At 41.3% G+C, this 20,649-nt stretch overlaps 2 protein-coding genes and 1 long non-coding RNA gene across 3 annotated transcripts; all 3 read left to right on the top strand.

Moving 5' to 3' along the window:
• The first annotated feature begins 257 nt into the window (after positions 1 to 257).
• LOC136420404 (pantetheinase-like) lies at positions 258 to 3,992 on the top strand. Its single transcript, XM_066407298.1, has 3 exons — positions 258 to 720; positions 1,384 to 2,442; positions 2,947 to 3,992. Exons 1-3 carry the CDS (start codon positions 424 to 426, stop codon positions 3,208 to 3,210), a joined length of 1,620 nt encoding a protein of 539 aa, XP_066263395.1. The 5' UTR covers positions 258 to 423; the 3' UTR covers positions 3,211 to 3,992.
• A 5,080-nt stretch (positions 3,993 to 9,072) lies between these two features.
• On the top strand, positions 9,073 to 12,672 carry LOC136421145 (uncharacterized). The gene is made up of 2 exons (XR_010753372.1): positions 9,073 to 9,435; positions 12,465 to 12,672. It is a non-coding gene; the product is annotated as an uncharacterized lncRNA (long non-coding RNA).
• Positions 12,673 to 13,638: 966 nt separating this feature from the next.
• LOC136421102 (fibropellin-1-like) lies at positions 13,639 to 20,511 on the top strand. Its single transcript, XM_066408252.1, has 17 exons — positions 13,639 to 13,982; positions 14,193 to 14,306; positions 14,540 to 14,653; positions 14,790 to 14,903; positions 15,252 to 15,365; positions 15,506 to 15,619; positions 16,120 to 16,233; positions 16,450 to 16,563; positions 17,066 to 17,179; positions 17,528 to 17,641; positions 17,791 to 17,913; positions 18,102 to 18,245; positions 18,517 to 18,630; positions 18,810 to 18,923; positions 19,234 to 19,347; positions 19,814 to 19,927; positions 20,276 to 20,511. The coding sequence occupies exons 1-17, from the start codon at positions 13,811 to 13,813 to the stop codon at positions 20,509 to 20,511; spliced, it is 2,157 nt and encodes a 718-aa protein (XP_066264349.1). The 5' UTR covers positions 13,639 to 13,810.
• Positions 20,512 to 20,649: the final 138 nt, after the last annotated feature.

Raw genomic sequence — 20,649 nt, 5'->3', positions numbered from 1 at the left:
GGCAGATGATTTTGTTCTTTTTTGGTAGATAATTTGTCTTCTTTTTCATTACCTTTTCGCCATAGAATCTGCGACATACTTTCCCATTAGCTTTGTTAATTGATATGAATATAATTAAGTGGTGTGCACGATGGACTATTCCAAACTTTCTCCAATCCCAGGAAAATTCCCAAGTTGTAAAATGTAATATAAAGACTTTCGTTTAGATGGGTTAAACAATTGATCGTCACACGCTGCTTTAAAACTTCACATAGCTGATATCAGAGCGTAATACGCATATCAAGGAAGATTTTGCGATTTTACGACGTAAAGTTACAGAGTACACGTTTTGCGGCACACGTTCACATTACTTCCGGGTTTGACAAGGTTGTTTCACGATCACATGTTTTCTTCTTGTGTTGAGGCCCTCTGGTTTCTTTAACGATGTCTTTGCATGCGTCAGTTGTGTTGGTAGTGTTCCTAGGAGTTTTTGACACTCATGGGAGCGGGACTAGAGCGTATGACTCCCAGTACAGGGCCGATAAGCCCCCCTCCCCCTTGCGATGTTGTCATGATCAACTTCAACAGGGAACGCCCACCTCGTATGTTGCAGCTGTGTACGAGCACGAAACGTACCTTCTACAGGGCACTCACCGCGTCCTGAACCGTTCCAGCGCCTTGGAACTGATGAAGAAAAACCTCCAGGTGTTTGAAGATCAGGCTAGAGCTGCTAGCAAACAGGTGAGACGTACGTGGAGCAGGTGATTGAAGAAGGGGTTGTTTCATAATAATTCAGTGATAGCAAGGAGGTTTTATAAAACCTCCTTGGTGAAAGTGATGGGGCACTGTGAAAATGTCCTTGAATTCGGGACGTATTGGATATCATCCATACCAATGTTTACCACTGACATACATCCCTTTGACAGTCCAACATCTTTTTAATGCTAGTCCTATACCTGAATATTTTTTTTTTAAAGACTTCACTGGTGAGGTAATTTTCTTTGTTTGAAGAGGCGCCCTACAGGACATTGACCTTTGTCCAACTACTGAACTACCAATTGAAAATACTAGTAAAGTTAAGTTCGCAGTGTTTTGATTTCATACTAGGTAGAAAAGAGAGTGTTTTTAGATTGCGGTTGAAACACGGTAGTAGGTGGGTAGAAGATAAAACAAGCTTTTTCGCAGTGGTTTCAAGTTCACGATGAAGAATATACCAAGACCTTAGGACCACTGCGAACTGAAATGCATTTACAGTACAATTTGGGGTTTTAGGGTACATTGGTCTCTTGTCCCAAAATGGTAGAGGCAGAAAAGCTCCTAGTGGTAGGAGGTGACATATTTGTGGGGCCAAACAATAACATATTAACTCTCATATTGTTTTAATTTCTTTATGGAATTCTACAGGGAGCCCAGATCATTGTTTTTCCAGAGGACGGCATCTACGGCATGGCTTACACTCGTCATTCCATTTTCCCATTTCTGGAGGACATTCCGGACCCCTCAGTGGAATCTTGGAATCCGTGCCTTCATCCAGACCAGCATTCCAACACGGAAGTCCTACATATCCTGAGCTGTATCGCACGGAATAACAGCATTGTTGTGGTAGCGAACATAGGCGATAAACAAAACTGTTCCACAAAAGAAGATCCCAACTGCCCAAACGATGGTCACTACCAGTTTAACACAGATGTTGCATTTGACGATGATGGAAAATTTCTTGCGAAATATCACAAATACAACCTGTTTTATGAAAATCAGTTTGATTCCCCACCCAAATGTGAACATGTGAAGTTCACAGTGTTTTCTGTGACATTCGGTATGTTCACCTGTTTCGATATTCTCTTCAAAGATCCTTCAGTAGAAGTTGTTGAGAAGTTGGGTGTTAAGAATGTGGTTTTTCCTACAGCATGGGGGAATGCATTGCCTCTGAGACATGCTATACAATACCACCAGGCATGGGCCATGGGAGAGAATGTCAATCTTCTGTCAGCCAATCAGCATCTTACTTTCTTTGACATGACAGGCAGTGGGATTTACTCTGGCCAATCAGGAGCCTTGGTTTACTATCATGACTCTGATTGGTTGAGTGGGGGTAAACTGCTTATTGCTACAGTGCCTACCGATCCTGCTTGTTTTAGTGATGAAAACTTTTGTAACAAAATCACAGAAAACGAGAAGAAAGACTATCCTAAACAAGACCGTAATCACAATGCTATTCCTAAGCTTTCTGGTGAAGACAGGTCATCTAGATCTACAAATCTCATCGCAGGGACTTTTCAGTCAAAGCTAGAAGAAGACATGTACACTTTCTCACCCCTTGAAGATGGAACAGGCCATGTAGAAGTCTGTGACAATGCACTGTGCTGCCAATTGGATTATACCATGTCACTGAAGGAGGGAGAGCTGTACGCATTTGGTGCCTTTGATGGACTCCATACATTCCAGGGGCAGTACTACTTGCAGGTATGTGGTAGTATCTTGATGTAGCAGAAGTGCCACCTTGTGTTGAATACATGAACTGCAGTTTAATAGTACATTAACAATTGCAAAAGAAGCCATACTAACTAAACTGTATATACTTCTTGAAAGACTCATCTGTTCCAATGTGCAATGGCTAGCCATGTCATAGAGCAAACTATTTCCTCAACTTTACACATTCCACCATGTCAAAATTCAATACTATATGAAGTTGCTATAATAACATATATAATAGATGTCAAAACAAAAGTTATAAATATTATGAAGCTGGCTAACACATGTAGATAGTAATATGATCAATACATTGTTTTTTTTTTCCTTTTCCTATTTTCAATAAAAGAAATGGTACTTAATATGGTGATTTTGGTGACTTAGGTACATGGGTACAAAAGGTATACATTGTAAGATCGACACCTGTAATATGCATTATCAAAAGTATAATTTTCGCAATAACACAATCTAATCTGTACAATATTTTTGTTCCTACAGGTCTGTGTTCTTCTGAAATGTCAGTCAAACAGCCACTCATCCTGTGGTACAGGAATCACATCAGCCTCTACATCCTTCTCCTTCCTCCACATGTCTGGAAACTTCAGCACTTCTTATGTGTATCCAGAGGTCACCACAGATGGTGTCTCACTAGCGCCACCTAGTGAGTGGAAGTATGAAGCGCAGGCAATAAGCAGCACGAAGGGAGTGTCAAAACCAGTGCTGTCTGCTGGCTTATATGGACGTTGGTATGACAGAGATTGAGATAGAATTACCATTGTGTTAACAGTCATGTGTTGACACCGATGTGTATGCTGTGCAATATGTATTTGAATTAGAAAACAATTTCAACAGTTAAAGAATTGTTCCAACTTTAAAGGGTGGGAATCTTAATGCAAAGGACACGTACATGGACAACATTGACATGTCAAAGGCCTTAGTTGATTCAACTTAAATATGGGTGTCCCATCTGGCATATTTTGGTGTTGCCTTTTTGTGTGCAATTATTGCAAGCTTTCTGTTGTCAAACTCTATGACTAAGAGTCTAAAAGAACATCATATACAAATCTGAAAATATAATTTAAAATGTCTCCAAGAATGACATGTAAACTGTTAGGAGTTGGAAAATGAACAGCATTAAGCAATCCATATCTCTTGCTTCTCCACCACTGTCTTTTGATCAAGTTGACATCCGCATGTTGTCGTAAATATTTTACAACCTGTCATTGACTTTTATTAATACACACAAAAGTAACATAAGAATAAAGACCTGGTAGACATTAAAGTTAATCACAGGAGAAACCTATTACCACAAGGTTAATTGCTTTAGACAGACATTTTTGATGTATTTTTACATTTTCGTGCTTCAGAATTTGATCATGTCGCATCAGTTTTACTGTGCTGATGATGGGAGGAACTTGCTTTTGTCTTGTACTGTCAAGCCTGGTAAAAAATGGCACTAAGTGAGAAATACTGGGCACCCATGTGAAGGGGGTTTCTGTCTAATGCTTCTCACGAAACAGTAACAACAGTTGGATTTTGCATTCTTTTTGTTGCATTTTATTTATATTTGCTATATATTATATATTATATATTTTAAAAATGTATGAATTGTCTGTATGCTGAATAGTTGCTGAAGTTAACTGGCCAAAGAATTACACAAAGTAATCTCCTGGCCAATCACCATATTTGGACAATTCTAGAGTCTTATTGAAAACCCAACGCTTCTGTCAGAGACTTAACAGCAGTACTTAATCAACATTGTCAATGCAAAATAAGCTTTTCTTTGTTTAATAATCACGTACAAAATATACAGAATACATTCTGTACTGGGGACATTAGCGTGCCTTGGTACTTTTTTACAAAACCATTGTTTCCGTTCTTTTGTTAATGCTATCGTGTAGAATGGACGTTTATCATGACTGTATTGATCCAGCATTCTACACCTGCCCAATCCAATGAGGTGTAATAAAACTGATAAAAATCACACAGAAGTTTGCTGATGTCCGTATTGATTCCTATTGTGGTTTTATTACCAGATGTTCAGTGAATCATGAAGACAGTCATGAGCTGTTAATAGATGTCATAAAATACTGTCATCTTCTATATTACTCTCCAAGCAGAGCCGGTTTGGCTCCGGCTTGTTTTTGACGTCTTTTTACAGGCAGTTATTGTCGGGCTCTCTATTTTATCAGGTTTTGTTCGCGAGCCAATAACAAGGAAAGAACAAAACCTGACAAAATAGAAAGCCTGAAAAAAACGAACCTCTGCTTAGTTGGAGAGTTCTTTTATATCTGCACGGCATTGGGAGATAGGGACTTACAGTCGTACTTAAAGAAAGATCGAATCTGGAAGTTCAAACATAGCACGTATACACAAAATATCATTCACTGTGTATGGTGGGGGATTAGACTAGCACAAAAAGTTCTTTCTTTCATACGTACAGAGAACACTGGAACTGTTTTTCAGACCATTATTATTCTGACAGGTTTTTGACCGCCAATCTTCAGTAAATCTTTAAGTGAAAGAATGCTATCGTGTAGATCATCAAAATATCTATGGTCGCTTATTAAGAGAAAGTTGTCACTACCCAAATAGGCTCATCCAAGGTAGCAACAGTGTATAGGGAATAGAATATCAGTAGAATATAGATAATTACTTTTGAGGAAATAACGTCGGACTGAAAAAGAAAGTCTCAGCCAACTCATAGCACAAAAAGTTTAAACATTTTCTTTGTATCTATCTATTCTAATCCCTCCTTCATGACCAAACAATTTATGATGTCTCTAATCTATAGCGATGTCTTTTATGATTCTACTAACCATGGCGCCGATGTTGTACCCTTAGAAACGACAGTATTATATGATTAACGAAATCAATAGTGTCATTGTACATTTGCTGAATAGGTATTTTATTGTAGAATTTCCTTTGTTTCCAAGTTATAGCACTGATTTCGACATCACGCATGTATTGTGCGCTATTTCATCCCAGATGAATTATATTGACAGACGAAATATCAAACTCAACTTTTTATTGTTTAGACAAAACTATCATGACAGTCAGAGACGGCCACGAGGGATGATAAAGGCATAACTGTCTAAAATGATTTACTGCAAAAGATAAAGGTAAAAGTTTCATAGCCTTTTTGAGGCCGTATAGACAGTGAGTTGTTTTTCACTATGTGTTGGACACGGTACGGTATTGGAAAGCGGATCACATTCCTCTCTTTCTATCGCCTATCACCTCCCCAACTGAAGTCAGGTACCCATTTTACCACTGGGTGGAGTGAGGAAAGTTGGGGATAAAATATCTTTCCCCGGCTATGGACACAACGTCTAGTCAGAAATGCCAGGAGCTTTTGAAGCAGTGATCTCTCAATCACGTGTCCGCTAGCTCATATCAACACCAACGCACAAACACACGAAAAATGTATGGATAGATTTTATGCCAATATCACAGCAGAATGATGAAACACTACGAAAACGTATCTGACAAGCACAATTCTGCCATCAGGACAAATCCTTTCAGTTGAAAAATATCATAAGTCGAAATAACATCATTGGAATGGTTGGGTCGACAACAGAAAAGCTTTCCCAGTTTAGCAGTAATCCATGAAAATACCCACTAGCCTCTGCAGTCACGAAATAAAATCCTATAATACCAACTGTAAGTCACTTTGTCGGAGTTAATTTGTTTTTGTTACAGATACATCTATGTTCCCAATGTACCGCTGTGTCATTGAAATGCACATAGAACTGGCAAACAAAATAGGGGTAAGGAAGGGAATATTAAGAGGACTAAGGGCCATTAAAAGCGGTGTAATTTTCTCAAAAAACAACTTGACAGTTATGACAGCTGACAAAAACAACCTGACAGCTAATATGAGTACAGTTGTGTTTTTGGATCCATATTAATCAATCGACGTTTCGATTTTCGGTTTTGTCTGTTTGCTTTGGTAGATGGTGACTGTGTTATGTAGGCGACGTGTGTCACGATCGACTTATGCTAGGGTCACATTTCCAATCCGGGGCCCGGCCGGGTAGCTTGTTGTAACGAAAAATATGATATAAAAGACAAGAAAAGACACAAAACGTAAAAAAATACTCCTAACTATATTTTGTGTATTTTCTTGATATGCGTTTATTTTTTCGTTTTCGCAAACAGCCCGGCCGGGCCCCGGATTGGAAATGGGACCTAAGCATTACAGGGACTTTTTGTATTTTTCTGTTCAGCTCTCTCCCCCTTTCTCTCTTCCCCCTCTCTCTAGTGACACATAGGGCAGCAAATTTCTCTGCTGTTTCAGTAGCAGGGTGTTAATTTACAAGGAGGGGTTGCTAGTAGCCTGGAGTCCAGCCTTCTTATGCTAGGGTCACATTTCCAACCCGGGGCCCGGCCGGGCAGCTTGTGGGAACGAAAACTATGATATAAAAGACAACAAAACACACAAAACTTTTGAAAAATTATTCCTTACCATACGTTATATATATCCTTGATATGCGTCTTTTATTCTTTGTTTTCTCAAACAGCTCGGCCGGGCCCCGGCTTGGAAATGTGACCAAAGCATTAGCTATAGTCCACTACCCAAGCTCCGCTCCTGGCCAAGCGAGGAGCAGAGCTTGGGTAGCGGACTAAAGCTAAGAAGGCTGGACTCCACAGGCTAGGTTGCTAGTTCTTCCCCCTTTTTACGTCCCTTCCGAAAGACGGGGCAGCCCCAGCCGAGATGTCCTGACCCCGGGGTCTCCAAGTTACGAACAAATTGGAAACTGTGAGGCTGCTACATGTACATATACCAGTTATGCCACAGGGACATCCCATATGTATGGGCATCCGGACATAAATCTAATGCGTTAAAAAAAAACTTAATCTCTGCCAATCAAATTGACAATTGTGATCCTTTTTGACAAATTTTAAGCTTACATTGTAAAAGGTGAATAATCTGAATTTCTATCCCGATCTTAGATGTGAACAATAAAAACACCTGTGCGTCCCAAATTTGTAGACACAATGACGTAATTGTCTTTTATGTTTTCTGCTGTCCTATGAAACTGTCAATCAAATAGGCAATTAATTATAGTCCCTTTTGAGCTCGCATTGTAATCACATTAACCTTATTCTGTCGTCGATAAATGTACAATAGGATGTTGTAAAGTAGGTAATATACAGTTGATATCATAAATCATAATTGTCTAGCATATATAACATTTTGTCACGCTTTCAGTTTTTTCTAGCACAGATACATTTAAATCAGGGTATAAATCCTAGGGTAGTTAGACCTTACAGGCTTCTATTGTAGGATCGGAACGATGAAAAAGTCAATGTTTTGGTACCTTTTTTTCTTATCACATTGCCAAGCGATATTCAGAGGGTAGCATTTGAAATATGACGTTGTTGTGCCGTACGAATGTGTTTAAAGCTTAGGATTTGTTTACAAATTTGCCTTTTTTTGTCGAGAGACTAGTTCAACAGATAATGTAATGTGCGTTTTAGCCATAGATAAACACTTGTTGAAATGTGCATAGAATGACTAAGATATGTTTAAGAAGTCGCTGAAAAAGAACACAGTCAAAATCATGTTCTGCAGAATATGTCCAGTTTGGGCGTCAAAATCTTACAAAAGGTGCCTTTAATTCCATGTCGGAACAGGGGTTTTAAAGGATTTATACTTTTTAAAAAGCCCAGGTCCACGTTTCCGCTTGGTTAAAAAACGCCATGAAAAAGTAATGAGAACCAATACCTCCATCAGTGCTAACATGCCGAGTCTTTATCAACGTTATTACGCCGTCATTGGTCGGGGCAGGTGGATTAGGGCCGGTCGATAAATGCGTGATAAAGACCTCCACCACGCGATATTACCATCAATATCAGCAGGCAGCGGGGAACGACCAACGCCTTCTTGTCGGACTTCGTTAGCATTGGACTTTTTGTTCGTTTGTTTATACCCTTGTATCTAGTTGTAAATAAGCCAGCAAGTTTTCTTCATGTTTCTGTAGTAGGTATATTTTTTACAGGGAGGAGTTGGTAGCGCTTTCCCTTTAATGTACTTGGGCTCCCATTTTACGTCCCTTCCGAAAGACGTGCGCAGTCTCAACCGAGATGCCTGTCCCAGGATTTAAACCGGGTCTCCCAGTTAACGACGAATTGGAACCAGGAGCTCAACTTTGAGGCTGTTGCTAGTTGAGATAGTTGTAGTATTCATAGAAAAATAAATCATTTCAAATAACCTCAAATCAAGACTGTAGCCATGCCGCCCAGGGCCGGCATAGGCCAGCTCTTCGGCAACGTACTCTCCGGTGGGGGCCGAGGTAAAGTTTCCTCGGGGGTATGTAGGCCTTGGTGCCGAAGAGCTCATGTGCATAGGCCCTGGCAACAGACGGGGTTCCAGATAGACGAAAGGCAACAAGAACGTAGTTGTCCGATAATGAACTGTCCTTTAGTAAAACGTAATGATAATCTTTGACATATCCTTACATGCAAATTTTAAATATTGATGACCATTATTCGAAATAATAGGGCAGATTACCTGCACAATTCATCAAAAAAGATTTCTCCATTTGTCATGTTCATGACAGAGGCTTTAAAACCTTGGGCGTACCAGCCCAGAGCGGCACACCGCTTTGGTTTCTTCTACAAGGTTACACTAGAGAAGGACGCTTCTTTTGACTGGAGACATTTCTCAACAAGTTGCGGGCTGTTTCTTGTTGATTTCATTTTTACCAGTCGTTCGAAAAAAGTTGCTCCCGTCTTTGTTTCTTACTCTCTGATCTTTCTTTATCTACAAAGGTAAAGGTATAAGTAGTCTCATAGCATTTTTGAGGGTGTAGTGGATTCGTTTTTTTTTTTACTACCTATCTGCAACTTAAGTCTATCATTTTTAATCGTTTCCTATATATAAGTCTTCGTCTTCCCCCTTTTTACCTTCCTTACTGCATTATTTTCCTCTGATGCTATGCGGTCGTGGGGAGCGAACAACACACGAAGAAGCAACTATCGGTAAGTTGTTTTTACTTCCATCTAAAGTTATTATGGTGGGTTAGAAGCTCTTCTGACGCCTTGATATGATTTTACAAAGTTCTACGTAGATATAGAAATTCTAGAAAATATTAGTTTGAAAATATGATTGCAGTGAATATACATACCGGTAAATTTGTGTCCAGATATTTCAGCAATGTAATGGTAGAAATATTCATTCCTGTGCCGCATGTCTGTCTTATTGTCATGATGTCGTACAGTCAAAACGTGTTTTCTCAGTGATTTTGTTGAAAATAGTTTTAGTATGAAGTGAAATATTGATCATTTCTTGTGTGTCTTCATGAACACACTGAAAACATTAAAGCTTTAAAAGCTTTTGTGTCGGGCATACGGTGTGAGGGGTTACATTCGTACTTTCGGAAGGTTTAAAGGAGCCCAAAGCAATTTCACAACGTTGGAAGTCCGATTTTCAAATTCAATTGTCTAGTCCTTTCTATGCATAGTAAGCTTAGATAACACTATCCCATTGCATATCGACCTTGAGCAAAGATGCGATGTCGTTGTGTGGTGAGAACTCATTGAAAAACTGGGGGGCTGATTTTTTTTGGTGGTCCCAATATAGAAAGGACAGAAACAAGTCGCACGAGTGGTCCTTTATATATTGGGACCACCAAAAAAATAGCGCCCAGATTTTCAGTGCTCTTATTTAACGCCCAAAGTATGAAATCGTGATAGACGTGTGCTAATATGAGCAAGTAAATGTTGACATCACACTGGAGATTGCCATATCCAGAATATTTTTAGTCTTGACGTTGTGAAAATGCTTTGGGCTTCTGTTAAGTAGACAACCCCCAGGATGAGGATAGCTTCAGGCGTTAACCTCAAGCACCAAACTTCTGCTCGTAAAAGAACCCACACAATAAAACAGTAGGGCTGACCCGGCGTAACTGCTTGCTAACGCGAGCCGTAGCGAAGCAGCATTACACTACCACTACTACTTGAAATAGCATCGCGCATTCACATAAGTTGAGGTCTTGAGGATGACTGCTTTACCTTTATTGACCTTTTAGAGACAGTTGGCAACGAAGTGAGACGAAGTCGACTTCTTGGCTCATATTCATCTACGAACTTCACTAACGTGTTCTGAATTTTGCGGCGAATTAAGGGTACATACGCTACAGGTCGGGGTACATACGCTATAGGTCGGGGTACATACGCTACAAGTTGGGGTACATACGCTACAGGCCGGGGTACATACGCTACAAGTCGGGGTACATACGCTACATGTCGGGGTACATACGCTACAAGTCGGGGTACATACGCTATAAGTCGGGGTACATACGCTACAAGTCGGGGTACGTACATACGCTACAGGTCGGGGTACATACGTTACAAGCTACAGGTCGGGGTATATACGCTACAAGTCGAGGTACATACGCTACAGGTCGGGTACATACGCTACAGGTCGGGGTACATACGCTACAAGTCGGGGTACATTATGTAACTTATGTACCCCGACCTGGTGCCGGTTATGCAACACAAAACAAACTATTTTTTAATTCTATTTATTGGTTTAGCATGTACATGCCACGGTAGCCCATCTATTTGTAGGCTATTATTAAGGGCGAACCCATGTGCGTCCATAGGACTGTAGGTTTTGAACCGCTAACACCGGGGCATGCCCCTACTCTTTTCGAAAGGTGTGGTGGGTTCTTTAACGTGCGCGAAGGTTGATATGCAATGGCTCTGCTCAAACACTCTATTTAACGTCCTATCCGAGGGACGTCCCTAACCGAAGCTAGGTACTCATTTACCCCTGAGTCACGTGAGGAAATTTGTGTTAAGTGCCTTTCCCAAGGTCACAACGCCCGGTCGCATGTCCAGACATGTCTGGGGGCAAGCCGGCTTCGAAGTCGGGTTCCCTTGTTTGACGGCCGAATGTTCTAGCCGTTACGCAACACGACGCCACGAAACAAACTATTACCAAGGTTTCCGTTACAATAAAAGGTCCTTACGATCCATAGCATTAGTTTCAATGACAAAAAATGTCTTCAATAGTTCCTATTCTATTGACGTCATTATCAAAATCAATATGATAACCATGGTTCCATTTGAAAAGAATTGTAAAATAAATCAACTTTTCTTTGTTCTAAAGCTTTGGCGCGTGAGCGCTCCTCACGAATCTATTGTATTTGTTTTATGTCAGTTTAATTGTATTGGCATTTACAGTACAAAACACCACAAATAACTGCTTAGAGAAAGCTTTTGTGACATCCAGGAATGCTTAAAAAGGATAAGTGAAAGATTATATAGGTATCAGTCGATAATGAAATCAGTGAAACGGTTTTGTGTTGGGGACACGCACGTCCTGTTTCCGAGTCGTTTGCTTGAGCTGTCAATCATTTCAATCTGCGTGACGCGTGTTAATCTGGTGTAACGGTACAATAGAATATTCTGACAAACAAAAATTTAAACCAAAAGCCTTTGTATGACTTAAAATCTTTTCCGGAAAGCCAAGATTTGAAAGGCTCCCGAAGAAAAATACTTGGAAGGCCGGGATATCAATTTTAACACGTTTTTCAAACGGATTTGTTCAACGCAATCGCTTTTCTTATGATTCTTGTTTTTCCTGTTGACAAGAAAATTATTCTAGTAGAATCAAATTTTCAAGGAAAAATATCTTAAGAAAAGAACCTGTAAGAATACCTTATCTAACCAAACAAAAACCGAATCTTATAGTAAGACAGCAAAAGAAAATTTTTCTTAGTTTTCTAGAAAATTGTTATCGGAAAACATCAAGCTAAAAATGTTTTTTATGCCAGGATATAGCAGTGAACATTGGTTCTAAAGGAATGCACGACACGTTTATGCAGGGGGGAAACAGTTGTCTTCGACACTGTTCTAAAGTCTGGCTGTCCGTGGAAAGAAGCTGTCGCTGTAGAAGGACTTTCGAGAAACGTTGCTTCGCACTTCGAAGGATATACCCAAAATCACATGTAAGACGTTGATGCCCAGCACAGAAATGCACCAAATTTCTCTTTTGTTTTCAGGTCAGTACTTGGTGTAAATTCGGCCCTACCATGACCAAGGAGAACGATCACAGTGAAGGCAGTACAATGGTGTTCTGCTGAATCATTTTACAAAACTTGTATCCTTTCTGAATCATTAAAGGCACCCAGAGCACTTTATGTGGCTTCAAACTCAAATTAAAAAACTCCAGTTTTTAGCCATTTCTACACATAGTAAGTTTCAATAACACTATACCATTACATATCGATATTCAAGGAGCAAAGATGCGATGTCGCTGTGTGTTGAGCACTCAAAAAAAATCCAAGCGCTGTCAGCGCCGCCGTTTTTGTTCTCAAATTTTCCGACTTCTTGGAACGTGACGTCCCGTCGCCGGAACTTGCAGAGAACTGACCGTTACAGTCGAACACAGGAATAACGCACAAGTACATGAGAGACGGACTTGGTAGTAGTTGGCAATGTGTTACGTAAGCTCCGTCCCCTTGAGTGCCCGAGATATTTTCTTTTTCATTTCGTTTTTTTCTTGGGTATTCATGTACGATCATGTAGCCAATGCAGTGAGATATCTGTCCCAGATATGCATTGTCATTTCTGCTTGTCATTTCTGTCCCACTAGCGCTGTTTTTGACGGAGGTGTTCCAAATAGAACAGGGGGTTCTATATGGTGTTCGACGGGAACGGTCCATTACCGACGAAAAAACCGTTTTGAGTTCTGTTTCAATCTAATTACACTAGGCGCGTGAAACTAAAGGGGTCATTGTGTAGCTTATTTTCGCGTGGCTTTTGAGTGCTTGTGACATGTAATCATCACGCAAATGTGGTAAACAGTGGCATTAAATGACAATTTCATAAAGATTACAGCAACTAGAATATTTCCAATTTTCAAGCCACATAAAATGCTCTGGATGCCTTTAAAAGGTAAGTATTTACAAAATACCGTGCGAACTACTCCTAAACCGATATGCTGGACCCACACTGTACAAAATTACTCGTTTTTAAAATGTTTCATAGAATGTTAAAAGTTACAACATCGTTTTGTATCGACTAGTTGTAATGTTCTCTTTGTAGCTACAACAGGAATTGTCGTCCTGAAGATGAGACGTCCACGTCATGACGGTTCCCATGGAAACAACGATTTGATTGGTCACAGTGTGTCCAATGAACAACGCCTCAATGAAGATGACTGTCTGACAGTTTCACTCCATTAAGAATCGTAGTGAAGGAAGCAACTAAAGCAACGGTAGTGTGAGTATAACTTTCGCACTATATGTGCGATTCAGGTAAGTATGTTAAGGTTTTATGTCATAAAAGCACTAGTTATTGACAGAACTATTTGCTGGACCCAACAGAAACGTTTATTTATGTAAGAATGCATTGCGTCGTAACAGTTAAGCATGGCGTTACCTTCCTATATTCTTTATGTATAGACACAGATGAGTGCGCATCGAATCCATGTATCAACAGCGCCACCTGTCACGATAACGTGAACTACTACACCTGCGAGTGTGGTCCTGGATGGGAGGGCGTCCACTGCGAAATCAGTGAGTATCAACATAGAACTTTCCCAAATCATAAGAAATCAGTAAATGTCTTTTATTTTCTTATGGGTCTTCCATGCTTTTGTTTCTTTTCTTTTGTTTCTGGAATACAGAACTGATATATAGGATGCTGCATGTTAGAAAATCGTGAACTTGAAGAAAACCGTTTTGTTTGTTCTCATATTTGATACAACATCTTTTCCGCACATACAGATACCAACGAATGCTCGTCTAGCCCGTGTTACAACAACGCCACCTGTCACGACTACGTGAACTACTACACTTGCGAATGTGGTCCTGGATGGGAAGGCGTCCACTGTGAAATAAGTAAGTACCTTTTTGGCGACACCTGAGAGGCGGATACATTCACTACTGCTTCTAAATTTACCCACTGGAACGCAACTTGATGTTAATGTTTTATCGCCATAGAGCTTTCCTGAATTCTGTGTCTCAAATAGCCACAATTTGAATGCATTACGGCATGTGGTTTGCTGGGACATTAAGTGTGACGTTCGGAGCGGTGTTTTACTGAAATCAACTGTTGTATGTTCGTCTTCCAGATACAGACGAATGTGCCTCCAACCCATGTGTCAACAGCGCCACCTGTCACGACTGGGTGAATTACTACACCTGTGAGTGTGGTCCCGGATGGGAGAGTGTTCATTGTGAGATCAGTAAGTAAACTTCTATTCAGGAATCGGTAAGTATAAGTCTCGAACAGATATGTTTTGCTGGACCCTACTGAAAATGAACGTGTGATATGTTTAACCCCGCTGGCATATTTTGCTTTCTATTTACTCTTGACACTAGATACGAACGAGTGTTCCTCCGACCCATGTTTCAACAACGCCACCTGTCACGACTACGTGAACTACTACACGTGTGAGTGTGGGCCTGGATGGGAGGGCGTCCATTGCGAAATAAGTGAGTACTTTTTTGGCGACACCTCAGGGGCGAATACACTCACTACTGCTTCTAAATTTAACTACTGGAACACAACTTGATTTGAATGTTTTATCCCCAGAGTCGAAGAGTCAATGCAATACCATAATTCCATATGCAAGTATTTTGTTGGAAATAAATGATATCATAGAATGCTACATGTATCATTTTGAAAACAAAGCAGGAAGTTATTGTATTTGTACATAATTCTGACCTTCTGATTGAATCATGTATCATAAAATGATCTGTATATCAGCATTTAAGCTTTTTTTAGTTTTTGGCGACGCCTCGGGCACGGGTGCATTTTTTACTTTGCCTTTCTTCTTACAGACACGGACGAATGTGCCTCCAGCCCATGTTACAACAACGCCACCTGCCACGACTGGGTGAACTACTACACCTGTGAATGTGCTTCGGGGTGGGAGGGCGTCCACTGCGAGATCAGTGAGTCTACGTCAGGCCTCACGTATGGTAGAACTCATGCACACATGTCAGATACAGAAGGATTTGTTGGACCCAGGAAAAAAAGCAAAACGATTTTTTCGTTTCACTTTAACCAGAATCTTCGTTGTTTCTTTGTCCAGACACAGACGAGTGCGCCTCAGAGCCGTGTTACAACAACGCCACCTGTCACGACCACGTGAACTACTACATGTGTGAGTGTGGACCGGGGTGGGAAAATACCCACTGTGAAGTCAGTAAGTCCAGTCCAACAACCGCCAGTTCCTTCCTTCCTTCCTTCCTTCCTTCCTTCCTTCCTTCCTTCCTTCCTTCCTTCCTTCCTTCCTTCCTTCCTTCCTTCCTTCCTTCCTTCCTTCCTTCCTTCCTTCCTTCCTTCCTTCCTTCCTTCCTTCCTTCCTTCCTTCCTTCTTTCCTTCCTTCCTTCCTTCCTTCCTTCCTTCCTTCCCTCCCTCCTTCCTTCCTTTGTGTATTCCTTCCTTCCTTTCTTTATGCATTCCTTCCTTCCTTACTTTCTTTATGCATTCCTTACTTCCTTTTTGTATTCCTTCCTTCCTTTATGCACTCCTTCCTTCCTTCCTTTATGGATTCCTTCCTTCCTTCCATCTTTCTTCCTTTCCCTTCATGCATTCATTCCATCATGCATGGATTTCTTTCTTCGACCTTCCTCCATGCACCCATTCTCCCCTCTATCCATCCATCAGTCCGTTGAATCGTTCATTCATTCGCTTTTTTACAGACACAGACGAATGTGGGTCTAACCCGTGCCAAAATAACGCCACGTGCCATGACCATGTCAACTACTACACATGCGAGTGTGCTGCAGGATGGGAAGGCGTCCACTGCCAAATCAGTAAGCTCTTGTCGTTAATGCCGGTAACTTAATCATCTTGACCATAACCATCACACACTACTAAAGGTGTAATCAGCATATACAAACCGTGACAACTCGGTTGCTAAGTAATGCAAAGCAATAATCTATTGCACATACGATGACGTTAACTTTGTTGCAAAAGTCTTCTGGTATTTGATAATTTCTTTGACTTTGCGACTGTGCTCCCTCTCCTAGACACAAACGAATGTGGTTCCAACCCGTGTCTTAACAACGGCAGCTGTCACGACTACATCAACTTCTACATCTGTGAATGTGTGGGCGGCTGGAAGGGAACACACTGCGACGACAGTAAGAACATCTTCATTTCCCCCTAAGGAATGAATACATGCTATATATCTAACCTACCTGGTCCCTTGACCTCCAGGTCGTTGGGGGAGGGAAGGTGGAAAGGACCTAGTGAAAGTTTTACACGTTTTTACAAGTTGTTTCCGTGCACAATACAAAGAACTCACCAACAAGCTTTCGGTCAGTCCTCTGACCCTTTTCAAGTTGAAATGATCCGGAGCCTTTGTCACGTGACCTGAACGGAAGTGTGACGTCAGCAACGGGTCAAAGGTGCCTGGCAGTCTGTATCGGCCCCCGTCTCTATTGAGGGATGATCTATGGGCTCTGATGTAGATGGTCTCTTTAACTTCTCTTAGGAAATGATCCGGTTAAGTGTCCAAAATTCCCATTTGTTTAAATCTTAAGGACCTGATCTATTGCGTATATCTAATTTTTCATTAAAAATAATAGCATGATTGGTTCGCAAGGCTGCATTTTCTTCATTGCAAACTTCATTCTATCGCAGATAATGACGAATGTAAATCCGACCCGTGCCAAAACAACGCCACCTGCCACGATGACGTCAACCTTTACACGTGCGAGTGCGGACCTGGATGGGAGGGCGTTCACTGCGAAATTAGTAAGTTTTTTAAATGATGCTCATGTACAATGCAAAACACAGGAAATACGAAGGCCCACAGTGACAACTTTTGTCGCATCTCACAAGATTTCCATGCGCGCAGACGACGAAATGGTTTGCGTTGGCAATGACAGTTCATTGTTGGCCTTCGTAATCTAACAATAGCCTCTTGAACATTTTGCAAATTAACGACAAACCTTATTTTGTGTTGTGCAAACGTCAAACCTGACCACAAAAAAGTTGTAAACCACGTTTTTCTGGTCCGTTTTTGAATACCGAATGAAAGTTCATGTCTGATTGCATTTTCCTAGCAAATTCTTTACTGTCTGAACACTCCACTCATTTCAGATACCGACGAGTGTTCTTCCGAACCGTGTTTCAACAACGCCACCTGTCATGACCACGTGAACTACTACACCTGTGAGTGTAGACCGGGGTGGGAGGGCGTCCACTGCGAGATCAGTAAGTAGCTTAGACCAAACACACAAAGCTGTGCACAAAAACAGCGTCAAACAAAATCAAGGATTTGCTGGACACCCCTAATGAGTAGAAAGGCGCGATTAGGATAAATATCTTTATCTCATGCTTTTTACTCCTTTATTGTATCTTTTGATATACAGATACGGACGAGTGTGCCTCGGATCCGTGTTTCAACAACGCCACCTGTCACGACTATGTGAACTACTACACCTGTGAGTGCTGGCCCGGATGGCACGGCGTTCATTGCGAGATCAGTGAGTAAAAGGAAATGCAATGGTCGAAAGTACAACATTACATAAAATGCACGATATTTAGCTTAGTTATTTCTTACTCCAGTGTTGTTAAATCTGTGTCAAAAGGTAAACAAGGTTTTTATGTGTCATAGACTACACCTGTAAAGCATTTGTCGTCGTGTTTTCAAATGGTGGTTCTTTTTAACGTACATCCCATGTTCATGTACATCCTTCTGCAGATACGAACGAGTGTGCTTCTGACCCATGTTTCAACAACGCCACCTGTCACGACCACGTGAACTACTACACTTGTGAATGCGCCCCAGGATGGGAGGGCGTCCACTGCGAAATCAGTGAGTTCCTGAGCTAACCTACCCAGGTGAACCCTGGGAACGGGACCCGGGAGTCTCTTGTCCATAGATATCCCAGGGTACAACTGCATCAGGTCCCGGATATTCAAAATGTGCCCTACAGGTAGTACGTACGTCACTTCCTGTGAGTATGTACGTCACTACCGGTAAGGCACAACTCAGTGTCAAAGGATTTGCTGGGCTGCAAGCTAGAGGAAAAATCATGTTTTTTGCTGTTTATGATTCTTTGTGTGTTCGTTGTTTTCTTCAACAGATACGGACGAATGCGGGTCGAACCCGTGCCTAAACCAAGCCATTTGTCACGACTTCGTCAACTACTACACATGCGAGTGTGTGGCAGGCTACCAAGGAGTTCATTGTGAAGACGGTATTAAAGTTTTCTCAAACTTTTTGACCAATCTCTCAACATCTACAAGCTAATATTGGCCGATGCATATATTCAATCCTTTCCACCCTACGAGTGTTATATGTAAAGGTTATTCCGGAAACTTGCTTTAAAAGTGCTAGATGTTTGACGAGATTTTGATCATATTTTATACATTGCAGATAACAATGAGTGCGACTCTTTACCGTGCCAAAACAACGCCACCTGTCACGACTACGTAAACTACTACACCTGCGAGTGCGGGCCCGGATGGGAGGGCGTCCATTGTGAAATAAGTGAGTACATTTTTTGGCGACACCTTAGGGACGGGTTCTTCTGAAAACAACTAAATCGAGATTGTGAAATGTATACCATGGTACCAAACTGCACATTTCAGCTTGTTATTTTAACCTTCTCCCTGCTGCCTAACTCTGTAAACAATAGAGAATTGACTGCCAAATGGTATACTTCCGTGTGCTAAAGGTTAATAGCATAACCATGTAAGAAAGTCAGTTTGCCAGACCTGTGGGATATTTGCAACCACGTGACGCAATCATTGATCGCCATGTTGTATGGTTTAACGACTGCTGTACATTTGTTCTGCAGATATAGACGAGTGTGCCTCTAACCCGTGTCAAAATGGCGCCACGTGTCACGACTGGGTGAACCGTTACACGTGCGAGTGTCTGCCAGGGTGGGAGGGTGTCCACTGCGAGATAGGTAAGCTTTGCTGTACAAAACTTATGTTCGTTAGTTCGTTCGTTCGTTCGTTCGTTCAGACCCTTGTAGTGCCTAGTGGCACAAAGGACAGTAACTTTCCTTGCTGTTCCAGTCTAGTTGCAGGGTATATTTGTACAGGTAGGGGTTGCTAGCTCTTCCCCTTTATCATTATTGGCTTTAACATGCTCAAGGCACCTCCCCGAATACGGGACCTCCATTTTACGTCCCATCTGAAAGACGGGTGCAGTCCCATGTTACCAGTTGAGCTGTTTGAACATCCCTACAAAACCCATGACTATTCCTTTAAACATGTCAACACGACTTTCTAGATGATAAATCTGTTGATTCCTTAGTGTCAACATCTAAGCCTGTATAAGCCAGGGTTTATTTTTTAGCGACGCCTTAGTTGCGAAGCCTATTATATAACATGCAGTAGATATGTGTTTGTGTGTTATTCTGTCTTTAGACACAGACGAGTGTGCGTCAAGGCCGTGTCAAAACCGTGCAAGATGTCGTGACTTTATCAACTTCTACATCTGCTTCTGTCAGTTCGGCTGGGTCGGCACCAACTGTGAGACAAGTGAGTTTGACCAAAATTTACCAATTATCTCTTAGTTTCAATCAATGGGCAGCATCTGTATTTTTATTTTAAAGAAGAAAAATCCCGATGTGTGAATAGCTCTTGTCTGGGATAGCTTTTGATATTTCATGTCCCTAACACAAAATCTTATCTACGTAATGCAGCAACAGCTGATTTTGTGAAAGCTTTGGATATTTGTCAATGATAACTCCCATTGTAACGTCTGTGACAAATTTACAGTGAGTCTAATATCTGAAATATACAAGGGAAATCACAGTATAAGCATACAGTTATGCATTTGTTGTATCTATACTAGAAAGAAGGTCTAGTGTTGTATTGTTCTTCCAGGTAACTTCTGTGCGTCGGACCCGTGTCAGAACGGAGGCACGTGTAGCGAAACGGCGCCAGGGTTTGAGTGCACCTGTCTAGGAGGGTGGGAGGGGCGGACATGTAACCGCTGGATTGGTGAGGATTGCACATATAATAAAGTCAAACCTGGATTCAGCAACCACTCAGGGGACAGGAAAATTGGTTGCTCAGGACAGGGTGGGGTTAACTATGTAAAATCGGACGGACTGTTTTAATGTAGCTTGTGACTGGGGGGGTGGGGTGCCCAGGTAAAGTGGATGTCCGACTGTAGTAGCAATCAATGTAAATCTATATTTAGTATTTTTTTTAGTAAAATGTACGTTTTGGGGTTTATAACAAAAGTTCTTCTGTTT

This window comes from Branchiostoma lanceolatum, chromosome 15 (assembly GCF_035083965.1).
Source record: "Branchiostoma lanceolatum isolate klBraLanc5 chromosome 15, klBraLanc5.hap2, whole genome shotgun sequence".
NCBI classification, from domain to species: Eukaryota; Metazoa; Chordata; class Leptocardii; order Amphioxiformes; family Branchiostomatidae; genus Branchiostoma; species Branchiostoma lanceolatum.
The sequence above is the reverse complement of the archived record's forward strand: the minus strand, read 5'-3'. Positions and strand labels throughout refer to the sequence as shown.